Below are 12,901 nucleotides of genomic sequence, written 5' to 3' on the forward strand. Positions count from 1 at the left end.
CAAAGTTTTGCCGTTTTTCCAAGATGGCGGCCGACCACGTGACATATGACATCATCATTAACATATTTTATTCCCCATGGAGAGTTCTTTACAATGAGCCATGTCTCAATTTTTTCTGTTCAGCACTTTTGGAGATTTCGTGGTGCAAAGTTTTGCCGTTTTTCCAAGATGGCGGCCGACCACGTGACTGATGACGTCATCAACATATTTTATTCCCCATGGAGAGTTCTTTACAATGAGCCATGTCTCAATTTTTTCTGTTCAGCACTTTTGGAGATATAGTGGTGCAAAATTTTTCCGTTTTTCCAAGATGGTGGCCGACCACGTGACATATGACGTCATCATTAACATATTTTATTCCCCATGGAGAGTTCTTTACAATGAGCCATGTCTCAATTTTTTCTGTTCAGCACTTTTGGAGATATAGTGGCGCAACGTTTTGCCGTTTTTCCAAGATGGCGACCGAACCACGTGACCGATGACGTCATCATTAACAAATTTTATTCCACATGGAGAGTTCTTGACAATGAGCCATGTCTCAATTTTTTCTGTTCAGCACTTTCGGAGATATAGAGGTGCAAAGTTTTTCGGTTTTTCCAAGATGGCGGCCGAACCACGTCACCGATGACGTCATCAATTGGGCACAGTCTATTCCAGGGCAAGACCAATATGTGTGCAAAGTTTGGCGATTCTACGTGCAACGGTGTAGACGCAGTGCTGCAAACAGACAGACAGACAGACAAACAGACAAACAGACAAACAAACGAACAGATCAACATACTTGCCGGAATCTTTTCCGGCAAGTAACAAACAAACGAACAGATCAACATACTTGCCGGAAAATTTTTCCGGCAAGTAACAAACAAACGAACAGATCAACATACTTGCCGGAAACTTTTCCGGCAAGTAACAAACAAACGAACAGATCAACATACTTGCCGGAATCTTTTCCGGCAAGTAACAAACGAACAGATCAACATACTTGCCGGAATCTTTTCCGGCAAGTAATGAAAAATCGGTCAGAGACCGAGGACTTGCCGGAATGTACTTTTTTATCGGCCATTTAGAACAAATATGGCGGCCGAACTATGTGATACATGACGTCATCATTAACATATTTTATTCCCCATGGAGAGTTCTTTACAATGAGCCATACCTCAATTTTTTCTGTTCAGGACTTTTGGAGATGTGGAGGTGCAGAGTTTTTCGGTTTTTCCAAGATGGCGGCCGACCACGTGACTGATGACGTCATCATTAACATATTTTATTCCCCATGGAGAGTTCTTTACAATGAGCCATGTCTCAATTTTTTCTGTTCAGCACTTTTGGAGTTATAGTGGTGAAAATTTTTGCCGTTTTTCCAAGATGGCGGCCGACCACGTGACATATGACGTCATCATTAACATATTTTATTCCCCATGGAGAGTTCTTTACAATGAGCCAAGTCTCAATTTTTTCTGTTCAGCACTTTTGGAGATATAGTGGCGCAACGTTTTTCGGTTTTTCCAAGATGGCGCCAGAACCACGTGACTGATGACGTCATCATTTACGTATTTTATTCCCCATGGAGAGTTCTTTACAACGAGCCATGTCTCAATTTTTTCTGTTCAGTACTTTCGGAGATATAGAGGTGCAAAGTTTTTCGGTTTTTCCAAGATGGCGGCCGAACCACGTCACCGATGACGTCATCAATTGGGCACAGTCTATTCCAGGGCAAGACCAATATGTGTGCAAAGTTTGGCGATTCTACGTGCAACGGTGTAGACGCAGTGCTGCAAACAGACAGACAGACAGACAGACAGACAAACAGACAGATGAAAAATCGGTCAGAGACCGAGGACTTGCCGGAATGTACTTTTTTATCGGCCATTTAGAACAAATATGGCGGCTGAACCACGTGATAGATGACGTCATCATTAACATATTTTATTCCCCATGGAGAGTTCTTTACAATGAGCCATGTCTCAATTTTTTCCATTCTGCACTTTTGGAGATATGGAGGTGCAAAATTTTTCGGTTTTTCCAAGATGGCGGCTGAACCACGTGACATATGACGTCATCATTAACATATTTTATTCCCCATGGAGAGTTCTTTACAATGAGCCATGCCTCAATTTTTTCTGTTCAGCACTTTTGGAGATATAGTGGTGCAAAGTTTTGCCGTTTTTCCAAGATGGCGGCCGACCATGTGACATATGACATCATCATTAACATATTTTATTCCCCATGGAGAGTTCTTTACAATGAGCCATGTCTCAATTTTTTCTGTTCAGTACTTTCGGAGATATAGAGGTGCAAAGTTTTTCGGTTTTTCCAAGATGGCGGCCGAACCACGTCACCGATGACGTCATCAATTGGGCACAGTCTATTCCAGGGCAAGACCAATATGTGTGCAAAGTTTGGCGATTCTACGTGCAACGGTGTAGACGCAGTGCTGCAAACAGACAGACAGACAAACAGACAAACAGACAGACAGACAGACAAACGAACAGATCAACATACTTGCCGGAAAATTTTTTCCGGCAAGTAACAAACGAACAGATCAACATACTTGCCGGAAAATTTTTTCCGGCAAGTAACGAACAGATCAACATACTTGCCGGAATCTTTTCCGGCAAGTAACAAACAAACGAACAGATCAACATACTTCAAACGATCAAACGAGGTAATGACCTCTTAAAAAATTGGCAATGGCATGATTCAGTCGGTTGTGGCCATCAAAAATGATCTGATATATTTGCTCGGATTTCTTCTTTTCAAACTTGCATTCAGAAATAATGGCTTCTGGAGAAGCAAAACAAGAATATGTCGTGCCTCGCATGATACTTGCGAAATCCATAAAATAACTTGTTGGTTTATGATGACCTCAAAAATTATTGGTGGTTGAATTCAGTTACCAGATATGCAAATCCTCTTAAAATTCCAAGTCAATCAGATGAAAATGCAGGATTTTAGAAACTTGAGAAAGTTGGTGATCTTTGCCCTATGTTGACCAATTGACATTTTGCCCCCAAAAACAATAGGCTTCTTGCTTATGACCAACTCTACCATTTGGTGAAGTTTTGTGAAGATCGGTTGAAAATTGTGACCTGTCGGCAACTGACATACTGACTGACATACTGACATACTGACATACAGACAGACAAACACACAGACAGAATGAAATATCACTCATAGAGCGACACTTGGCAAAACAGAACAAAGTAGAATCGCACTTAGACTAATAGAGCATCCTTTTGACCTCAAAAATAGTTGGTGGTTGGTTTCAGTAAGTTGATATGAAAATCATATTCAGTTTTCAAGTCAATTAGATGAAAATTGAGGATTTTAGAAACCTGAAATTGTTGAGCTTTGGCCTATGTTGACCATTTGGCATATGTTGATCCGCAAAATAGTTTGTGGTTGAATTCAGTTAGCTGATGTGTAAATCCTATTCAAATTTCAAGTCAATCGGATGAAAATTGAGGATTTTTGAAATTTGAATAAAAGTGACCTTTCGACCACAAAAATATATAGGATTTTGTGGGACCACAATCTCTGCTATTTGGTGAAATTTCGTGAAGATTGGTTTAAAATTGTGACCTATAGGCAAGTATATGTGAGCGGACAGAAACAAACACACAAACCGGAGTGATCGACATACTTGTCCAAAATTTTTTTTTTTGTTAAGTAATAACGCACAAGACCAACCAATATACTTCAAAAGTCTTCGATTTTCGCAAGTAATAATGGAAAGCAACACATTCACAAACTGACAGAGAATCAAAAGTGAACACGAGTGGCGTGAAGTGAAGTGAAGAAGTGAAGAAGTGAAGAAGTGAAGAAGTGAAGTGAAGAAGTGAAGTGAAGTGGTCGGAGAGGGTTAAGGACACGCCTCAGACAACACTAACAGATATAGAGTCTGATCTACAGATGGGAGACTAGAGGGATGAAGGAATTGAGGTGAGTATTTAGCATGGACTTGGTGGGTATAACTAGTTATCAGATTCCTGAACCTGTGGCTCCGGTGAGAGGAGCGAGGCCGCAAGTGAAGTGATAAGAAAACTGAGATTCCACAAACCTGTCTGTGATGGGTCAGAAACAGACCTTGTGACTCAGCATTCTGTTGAGATATGTCAACAACATGGAGAGTAGGATGCAAGTTAGGTGCCCCAGGCTAGAGTAGGGAAGCATATTCCATGATACTGAGGCAAAAAAGCTTTCTACACTGGAATGAGTTCTGAGCGTGTCACAATGGACTTGGCTGTGTGGAGAAAATCAAGACCTTGTCCTGCCTTTGATGCCAGTTTTGTGGTTTTGTTTACCCAATAAAGTTGTAACAGATTGTGAAACCTAGGAGCTCCTGGCACTGTCCACGGGTGGCCAGATAATTGTGGGTTTGAAAGCAAATGCTTGCTGAGTGGCAGAGAGCATGGGATTTCCCTGCATTGAAAGGCATGTTGCAGATAGTTGACCAACGACACAAAAGGTTTTAACTGCAACACCATTGACTGCTCTCGGGTAACTCACATGATGGCGATTGAAATCTCCATATTAGTCAGGTTCCATATGTCATTTTGTTCCGATTTTGTGAAGGTTTGTAACCATTTACCTTTTTGAAAAGCTTGAGAGTCTCTGACTCCAAAAAAATCAATGTTAATAGTTGGTTTGAAAAAAAAATTTGATTTCCAATTTGATTAAATTTGAAAAAAAAAAATTCAAATCAAATGGAAACTTTTTCAGATTCAGAACCTCTCAAACTTTTCAAAAATGTAAATAGTTACAAATCTAAACGAAACTTAAAATCTGGACATATGGAACCTTATGTTGAAAAGGGAGAACCATGTTGGAAGTAAAGCAGATAATGTCTGAGCCTCATATATTTACCCATGAAAATGGTGGATGTTAGACTAAGCACAGAAACAAGAGGTTGTTGCAAAAAGAAGCAAGAAATGATATCTGGGTGTCGTTCAGGAGAGGGGGTGGGGAACAGGCTGTTATATGTTATTCCCTCTTCCCCTATCCCTCAACCCCTCTCTCCACCATCCCTCAACCCATTTCAAACCCCTCCCCCATCCCCAATCCCCTCCCCCATCCCCAAAACCCTCCACCCAATCCCCTCCCCCATCCCCAAACCCTTCTTCCCCAGTACTCCAAAACCCCTCCCCCATTCCCAAACCCCATCCCCCAATATCCTCCAACTCCCCTCTTTGGTTGAAAACGTTGTTTCAGCATCCAACAAAATCTCCACATGTTGAAAATTGAGAAGCGTGTTGAAGTCGACCCCCTAGTAAATAATTTCAGGCCGATGTAAAGCAGAATAGCTAATTGTAAATGTGGGATGACGGTCTCTGGCTAATTATTAGGCTTGCCCATATATGGTCTTTTAATAATCAGCTATTTTTGGTGAAGTAGGATTGACCAATGTGAAGATTGTATGACGTGTGCCTCATGATTCAGTCATCAGCTAATGGGTGTGCAAAGCATGGTTCTAACTCTTATGTGTTTTTGGTATTGACAAGAACATCACTTGCTGGTGGAGACGAGACGTCAGGGCGTCCATTTCTTGTATTGTGCTTTCTGTGCCTCGGTTTTTGTTCTCAGGGTTTTGTGAGCTGCTTCCGACTGGCTCTGCGAGAAGAGCTTTTCCAATGGGCAAAGAGACACGAATCTGTGGCTGGAAAAACAGAACCAATCACAAAAATTGATGAGCCAGGTTGTTCCACCATGGATAGGTCAGCAAAACAAAGCTCTGCCCTTTGAGATTTCTCATTCAATGAAAAAGGACGTGCATTGTGGAACTGAACTCTTTTAGTACTTGGACTACTTGTTCTGTGTCTTTTCAATGAAATCTAAATTTGATTTGATTGTCTCTTATTTTTATTATCTATTATTCCCAAAGTTTTCTTTTTATTATTATTATTATTATTAATACTACTATTCCCATTTTCTCAATTTGTTCCACCACTTCGTCCATATAGTGACCGTTGCTCCTCCGATGCTAATCAATTTCTAGTTTCATACATACCAGTACTGTGTATAATAATCACTTGTATTATTTTTTCTGTTGTTTTTATTTAAGGAAGGGAACAGTGATGGCTGATAGAAGCCTCCCTTTGCTGACCTCTATTCTTCAACGTCTCGACCATCTGATGTCTGCCTCAGAGCATTGCAGCGTACCAGGACGTCTGGAGGTGGGAAATACTTGCGAGGGTCTCACGGTCATTTTTCGGGTTTTGGCGATGATCTGTGGCGATGTGGCCTTTCAGGCAGACTGCAGGTACTGCTCCTCAAACCAGCTTCATCGACATTACTAAAGCATTACGTTTTTGATTTGTCATTTTTCACACACAACCCTGATTTCCTTTACCACACACACTGTTCCATTCCCACAGAGCATTGTCGAAGACTTCCTGTAATGCATGCTGGGAAATACTGTCTCCATCAAAGACTTTCCTGTCCCGTCTCATGCACGCTACCAGGCATCGTCTGTCCAATCTTTCACCGGGAGAGCGCACGCATGACGATCTCCTCACACTTGTAGGCCTCGCTGATGCTCTGCTCTGCATACACAGTGAGCTTCAAAAGGCCAATGAGCTTTGGATTGTTTTAATCGATCAGAACCAAAGGCTAATGGACGTCTTTGCCTTTTATTCCTCCATAATAACATGCATTTTACATTTGAAAGTTTGTTGATTCGTTCAGCAATTTGATACCAATTTGATACAACAACCGAATGGAACAAACCAAATATCTAGACACTGGGTAAATCAACATGCTGCACGGGATTCAAACGAGGCAATTTTGCATAATCCAATTTTGAGTGCAATGTGTGTTTTAACCACCTTTTTGTGATTCTCTGGTGTGTATTACTGAATACCACTCAAAAATACATTCCGTAAAATTTCGACTATAACGCGCAACTGTGCATAACGCGCACCCCCAACTTGGAATTTTGGCGCAGTGTCGACGCGACAATATCGACGAAAAAAAAAAATCAACGTAAAACATGTTATTACATCTGTCAAAAACGGCGAAGTCCATCTCGACCACAACTGTCGGCCATGATTTCGTAATAGTTGAACAGAGCTGCGCTAATGAAAGAATATCACGGCAGGTGAAGGAACTAAATTTACGACAGTCGTAAAAGGTATCAATCACGATGTTCAGTTGTGATTGCGCAAAGTTTAAACACAGCAGCGCATATTAAATAAACGGGGGAAGGCGGATAGCAATCCAACGAAGCAACCCGTAGCCTATTGTCGGACGACAATCACGTGGTTCTCAAGTTGCTGATAATTGTCCATACAACAACAACAACAACAACAACAACATACATTTTAAGGCCATTTTCCCTGCCAGAGCGGGGGTTAGCCTTGCGGACCCCATGACAATCTTCTCCATTTTGCCCTATTTTCTGCATCTCTCCTTGTTAACCCCCTTGCCCGCATTTCTTCTTCCACCATCTTTGGCCAAGTCTTTCTTGGTCTTCCCCGTCCTCTACTTCCTTCTACATTCATTTCCATCACTCTTCTCAACCAGTCACTTTCATCCTTCCTCAACACATGACCAAACCATCTCAACCTGTTCCTCTTCACAGCATCAATCACAGGCTCTATTCCCATCATCTTTTGCAATTCATCATTTGTCCTCCTCTCTCTCAACGACACTCCGCACATCCACCGAACCATTCGCATTTCCACCCTTTCCAGCCTTCGTTGCTGCTCTACATTCATGACCCATGTCTCGCTCCCATAAATCATAACACTTCTCACACATGTAGCATACACCTTTCCCTTCAGCTTCAACGACACTCCCCTCCTCATCAGCACACCACTCAGTTCCCGAAACTTCTTCCATGCACATCTCACTCTAGCAACCGTTGCCGAGTCTGATCCACCTTCTCCATACAGCATGTCTCCGAGGTAGCAAAATGTTTTCACACCTTCCAGCTTCACGCCGTCTCCAAGATCCAACTCAACATTTCCTCCATCTGCAGCTCCCTCTGTGCACACCTTACATTTGAATGTAGCTGCCACACTGGTTAATGACCCTCTCAGACCACTACATTTTTGATGAACCCACTCAGCGCACATTGTACATTGAATGGAGTTCACTCCGACACCCTTCCTGCACACAGCACACGGCCACTTCCCAGTTCTTTCCACCTCACCACATGCTTTACCACTTGCCATCACCTTCGTCTTTCCTATATTCACCTTCAGACCTTTTGTCTCCATACATTCCTTCCACTTGTTCATCTTTTCCTTCAGTCCATCCATACTTTCCGCAATCAACACCAGATCATCTGCATACAACAACTCCCACGGAAAACCCTCCTTTACGTTCCGAGCCAGCACCTCCATCACAGCTACAAATAGTAGTGGACTTAGTACCGACCCCTGATGCACTCCCACCTTCACCTCAAACTCACCACTGTTCCCGTCCTTTGTCCTTACAGCTGTGCGTGCTCTTTTGTACATTGCCATCACTACTCTGATCAACCATTCCTCCACTTCTAACTTCCTCATTGCCCATGTCAATACTTTGCGTGGAACCCTATCGAATGCTTTCTCCAGATCAACAAACCCAAGAAACAACTTCTTCCTCTTCTCCATGTACTTCTCCTGCAGCTGCCTCACAATAAAGAGCGCGTCTGTCGTTCCTCTTCCTGGCATAAATCCAAACTGCATTTTGTCGATCTTCACTTTCTTCCTTATCCTCCTCTCCAACACCCTTTCCAATACCTTCATTCCATGTTCCAATAACTTTATCGCTCGATACGAGCCACACTCCAGAGGGTCACCTTTCCCCTTGTATAGAGGGACGAGGGTACTCAGTTCCCAAAGCCACTGGAATGCGGCCTTCTTTCACCACCAGATTACAGATCTCTGTCATTCTCTTCACACCCCAACTTCCTGCTGCCTTCAACATATCTTCCACAACTCCCGTCAGCCCTCCCGCTTTTCTATATTTTATCTGATAATTGTCTATATTTTATTATAAAACACAAGTGTTCTTTAACAGCTTCATTCAGTTATTCATAAGATTTACCAGCGACTTCTATCTCCACTAGTTTCCTTACCGTAGTTAACCATGAGTTCTCGACGACGATCATACACTGCGGCTCAAAAACAAAACATTGTTCGATACGCTGAAGATCACGACAACAGAGGTGCTGGGCGGGAATTCGACGGAATATCTGAGGTGAACATCAGACTATGGAGACGACAGAACGAGCATCTGCAGTCGCTCCCACAAAGCAAAATGGCCGAACGGGGTCATGCGGCAGCCCATCCCGAGCTCGAGGCCAAACCGCTCGATTGGGTCACAGATCGTCGGCAACAAGGTGGTGGCGTCAGCATTTCGGAGGTGGGTGTGAAAGCCGTCATGCTTGCGAAGACGCTGCCAAACATGGTCACCTTCAAGGAGTCACGTGGATGGGGAGATCGTTTTATGAAGCGGCACAGTCTCTCCGTCCGTCGTCGAACAGGTGGGCGCATGCGCACACCGACGCTCCAAGACATCACAGAATGGATCGTCAGTCTGGAACGAGCTTGATCCTGCCATCATTCAGAAGGGCTTCATCAAGTGCTCCATTTCGAACGCAATGGACACGGCAGCCAAGACGATGCTCTCTGGACGAATGGCGACACCAACGCACCAGACGGCGACGAATCCGACTGCGATGAAAATGATGTTCACTACCTGGACAATGACATAGAAGGTGCAAATCTGGAGGAGCTTCATCTCTTCAATGAGACGGACGAGTCGGATACTGAATACTTTACTTCATGATTGTGAACTTACAGATTATATATTGTATTTTAAACATTTAGCTATTCTTTGTTGTTGTTCTTTGAGTATTGCCACTTGCGTTTTCGAAGAGGTCCTCGACAATCGTTTCAATCTGAAAAAAACTTACAAAAAAATCAGACATATGTATCTTTAAAAATCGCACCTCTAACTTTAAAAACGTTTTTGGGAAAACAATGCGCGTTATAGTCGAAGTTTTACGGTATTTACAGTACATAGTATCAAGTGCAAAAACAAAAGTGCAAAATAATCTCCAAGTAGCATCCACAATATGTAACTCAACCTCCTTTAACCCAATGGCTCCTACAGAGTTTGCACAGTCCTTGAAACTCCTTGAAATTCCTGGACAATTGCGTAAATAGGAATAATCTGCCAGGCCCCTGGTTCCTGTCTATATTGATCTTGGCTTTACTGCCAGGCCCCTGGTCCCTGATGCCCCTGATCCCTATAATTTCCTTGTTTGTCCCCTGTCTTTATTGTTTATTCTGCCAGTCTCTTCAAGAGAATATCAGAGATCAGGGACCTAGAATGGTGGCTGGTACGACGAGATGTGTAGGCCTCTGAGTTGGCCATTGTACACCTTGAACGGTTGTCTAGCTAAAGGAGGTAGATTTTAAATGATGATGGTGAAAAAGCCTTTAAAGTTCCTGCCGTATAGAGCAAAGAGCCGTTATTGTGCATCATCTAGCACCCCAAGGGACCATTTACAGAAATATTGAAAGGCCGGCCTTATTTGTAGCTTGACTCATGTAAAAGCATGATAGCAGAAGAGCTGTTCTGTATTCCTTGCAGCTGCTTTCGTATAGGTTTTAATACTATAACGATTTGAAATTCTACCTTTTGACGAAATGGTGATCAAACCGGATTTTTCTGTTACTTCCAGCCCACTGTAGCATGTTGAGCCTGGAAAACATGGAGCTGCTGAAGGATTTATTAATGCTGCCATGGAGTCTGGAGAGTATTGAACCCATTGCCAGTTCGAGCACCAACGCTACCCTTTGCACCACTGCCGGCAACAGACAACACCTGGGATTTCTGCTGAGACAGCGCGGTGTTTTTTGTGAGTTTTGATGCTTCTTTGAATAGTTTTTAAAAGTTATTTTTATTTTTTAGATACATAGTCAAGGATTGGGGAAGTGTCAGAACTAGTACACTGAACGGATCAGCATGCAACAGGACAAAAGGAAGAGGGGAGAGAGATACAGAGAGAGACAGAGACACAGAGAGAGACAGAGACACAGAGAGAGACAGAGACACAGAGAGAGACAGAGACACAGAGAGAGACAGAGACACAGAGAGAGACAGAGACACAGAGAGAGACAGAGACACAGAGAGAGACAGAGACACAGAGAGAGACAGAGACACAGAGAGAGACAGAGACAGACAGAGACACAGAGAGAGACAGAGACACAGAGAGAGACAGAGACACAGAGAGAGACAGAGACACAGAGAGAGACAGAGACACAGAGAGAGACAGAGACACAGAGAGAGAGACAGAGACACAGAGAGAGAGACAGAGACACAGAGAGAGAGACAGAGACACAGAGAGAGAGACAGAGACACAGAGAGAGAGACAGAGACACAGAGAGAGAGACAGAGACACAGAGAGAGAGACAGAGACACAGAGAGAGAGACAGAGACACAGAGAGAGAGACAGAGACACAGAGAGAGAGAGAGACAGAGACACAGAGAGAGAGAGAGAGACAGAGACACAGAGAGAGAGAGAGACAGAGACACAGAGAGAGAGAGAGACAGAGACACAGAGAGAGAGAGAGAGAGACAGAGACACAGAGAGAGAGAGAGACAGAGACACAGAGAGAGAGAGACAGAGACACAGAGAGAGAGAGAGAGACAGAGACACACAGAGAGAGAGAGACAGAGACACAGAGAGAGAGAGACAGAGACACAGAGAGAGAGAGAGACAGAGACACAGAGAGAGAGAGAGACAGAGACAGAGAGAGAGACAGAGACAGAGAGAGAGACAGAGACACAGAGAGAGACAGAGACACAGAGAGAGACAGAGACACAGAGAGAGACAGAGACACAGAGAGAGACAGAGACACAGAGAGAGACAGAGACACAGAGAGAGACAGAGACACAGAGAGAGACAGAGACACAGAGAGAGACAGAGACACAGAGAGAGACAGAGACACAGACAGAGAGAGAGACACAGAGAGAGACAGAGACACAGAGAGAGACACAGAGAGACACAGAGAGACACAGAGAGAGACAGAGAGAGACAGAGAGAGACAGAGAGAGACAGAGACGCAGACAGAGACGCAGACGAGAGAGGGGGGTGGGGAAGAAACACCAATAGCAGAGTTCAAGGCTAAGATGGAGGGAGACTTGGACTGGCAATGGATGTGTGGAGGAATGGGGGGGGGGGGGGGGGGGGCAGGTGAGGATGCATGGGGTGGATAAAGTAGGATACAGAAGGAAACTCACGAGGGAAAACTGAAAATTTGAAAGGAGGGGTTGGGGTTGGGTAGAAAAGGGTAGAAAAGTTCTAGGGTAGAAAAGATCATAGTTTTGGATTGGGGACGACCTGAGATGGTGGTGAACAGCTGTCTTGAAGACTTGGAGGGGAGAATGAGATTGTGGAGAATGTGGAAGTCAGTTCCACAGGTGGGGAAAAAGAGGAACAAATGAGTGGAGGTGAGCAATGATCCTGGATTTAGGTAGTTTCATCTGAAGGGGGTTGATGGTGGACTGTGTGAGCCCTGCAGAAACCTGAGGGGGACAAAGCGGTGAAAGAGCATGGGGGCATGACCAGAAAGGATGCGGGGGAAGACAGAGAGACCAACGACTCACCTGCGATGGCGTAATGATAGACCCATAGACTCAGCTTCATCTCGGGAGATTCCAATGATATTGAAGGCCTTGGTTTCCATGGTGTCAAGGTGAGCTATATGTCCAGATGGGAGAGCAGCACTCCATCAAGCTGCAGATGAAAGCCTTGTAAGACGATAGGAGTTCAGGTCTGCCAAGGAAGGACTCTGCATGACGGAGGATTCTCAGTTGGCAGTTGGCTTTGGAAGCCACCTTTGAAATGTGGTTTGCCCAAGAAAGATCATGGCTGATAGTGAGACCCAGGAGTTTGATTCAC

At 43.9% G+C, this 12,901-nt stretch overlaps 1 protein-coding gene across 2 annotated transcripts in view; it reads left to right on the forward strand.

The window, feature by feature from the left end:
- Positions 1-12,901, forward strand: part of ATR (ATR checkpoint kinase) — a 243,727-nt gene that overhangs the window by 25,332 nt on the left and 205,494 nt on the right. For both annotated transcript variants that reach the window (XM_068109426.2, XM_078772919.1), the window contains exons 7-10: positions 5,584-5,714; positions 6,062-6,259; positions 6,375-6,553; positions 10,679-10,855. In XM_068109426.2, the coding sequence (XP_067965527.2) occupies positions 5,584-5,714; positions 6,062-6,259; positions 6,375-6,553; positions 10,679-10,855 (685 nt within the window). The remainder of the gene's footprint in view (positions 1-5,583; positions 5,715-6,061; positions 6,260-6,374; positions 6,554-10,678; positions 10,856-12,901) is intronic.

Source organism: Myxine glutinosa, chromosome 2, assembly GCF_964187855.1.
Source record: "Myxine glutinosa chromosome 2, kmMyxGlut1.1, whole genome shotgun sequence".
NCBI classification, from domain to species: domain Eukaryota; kingdom Metazoa; phylum Chordata; class Myxini; order Myxiniformes; family Myxinidae; genus Myxine; species Myxine glutinosa.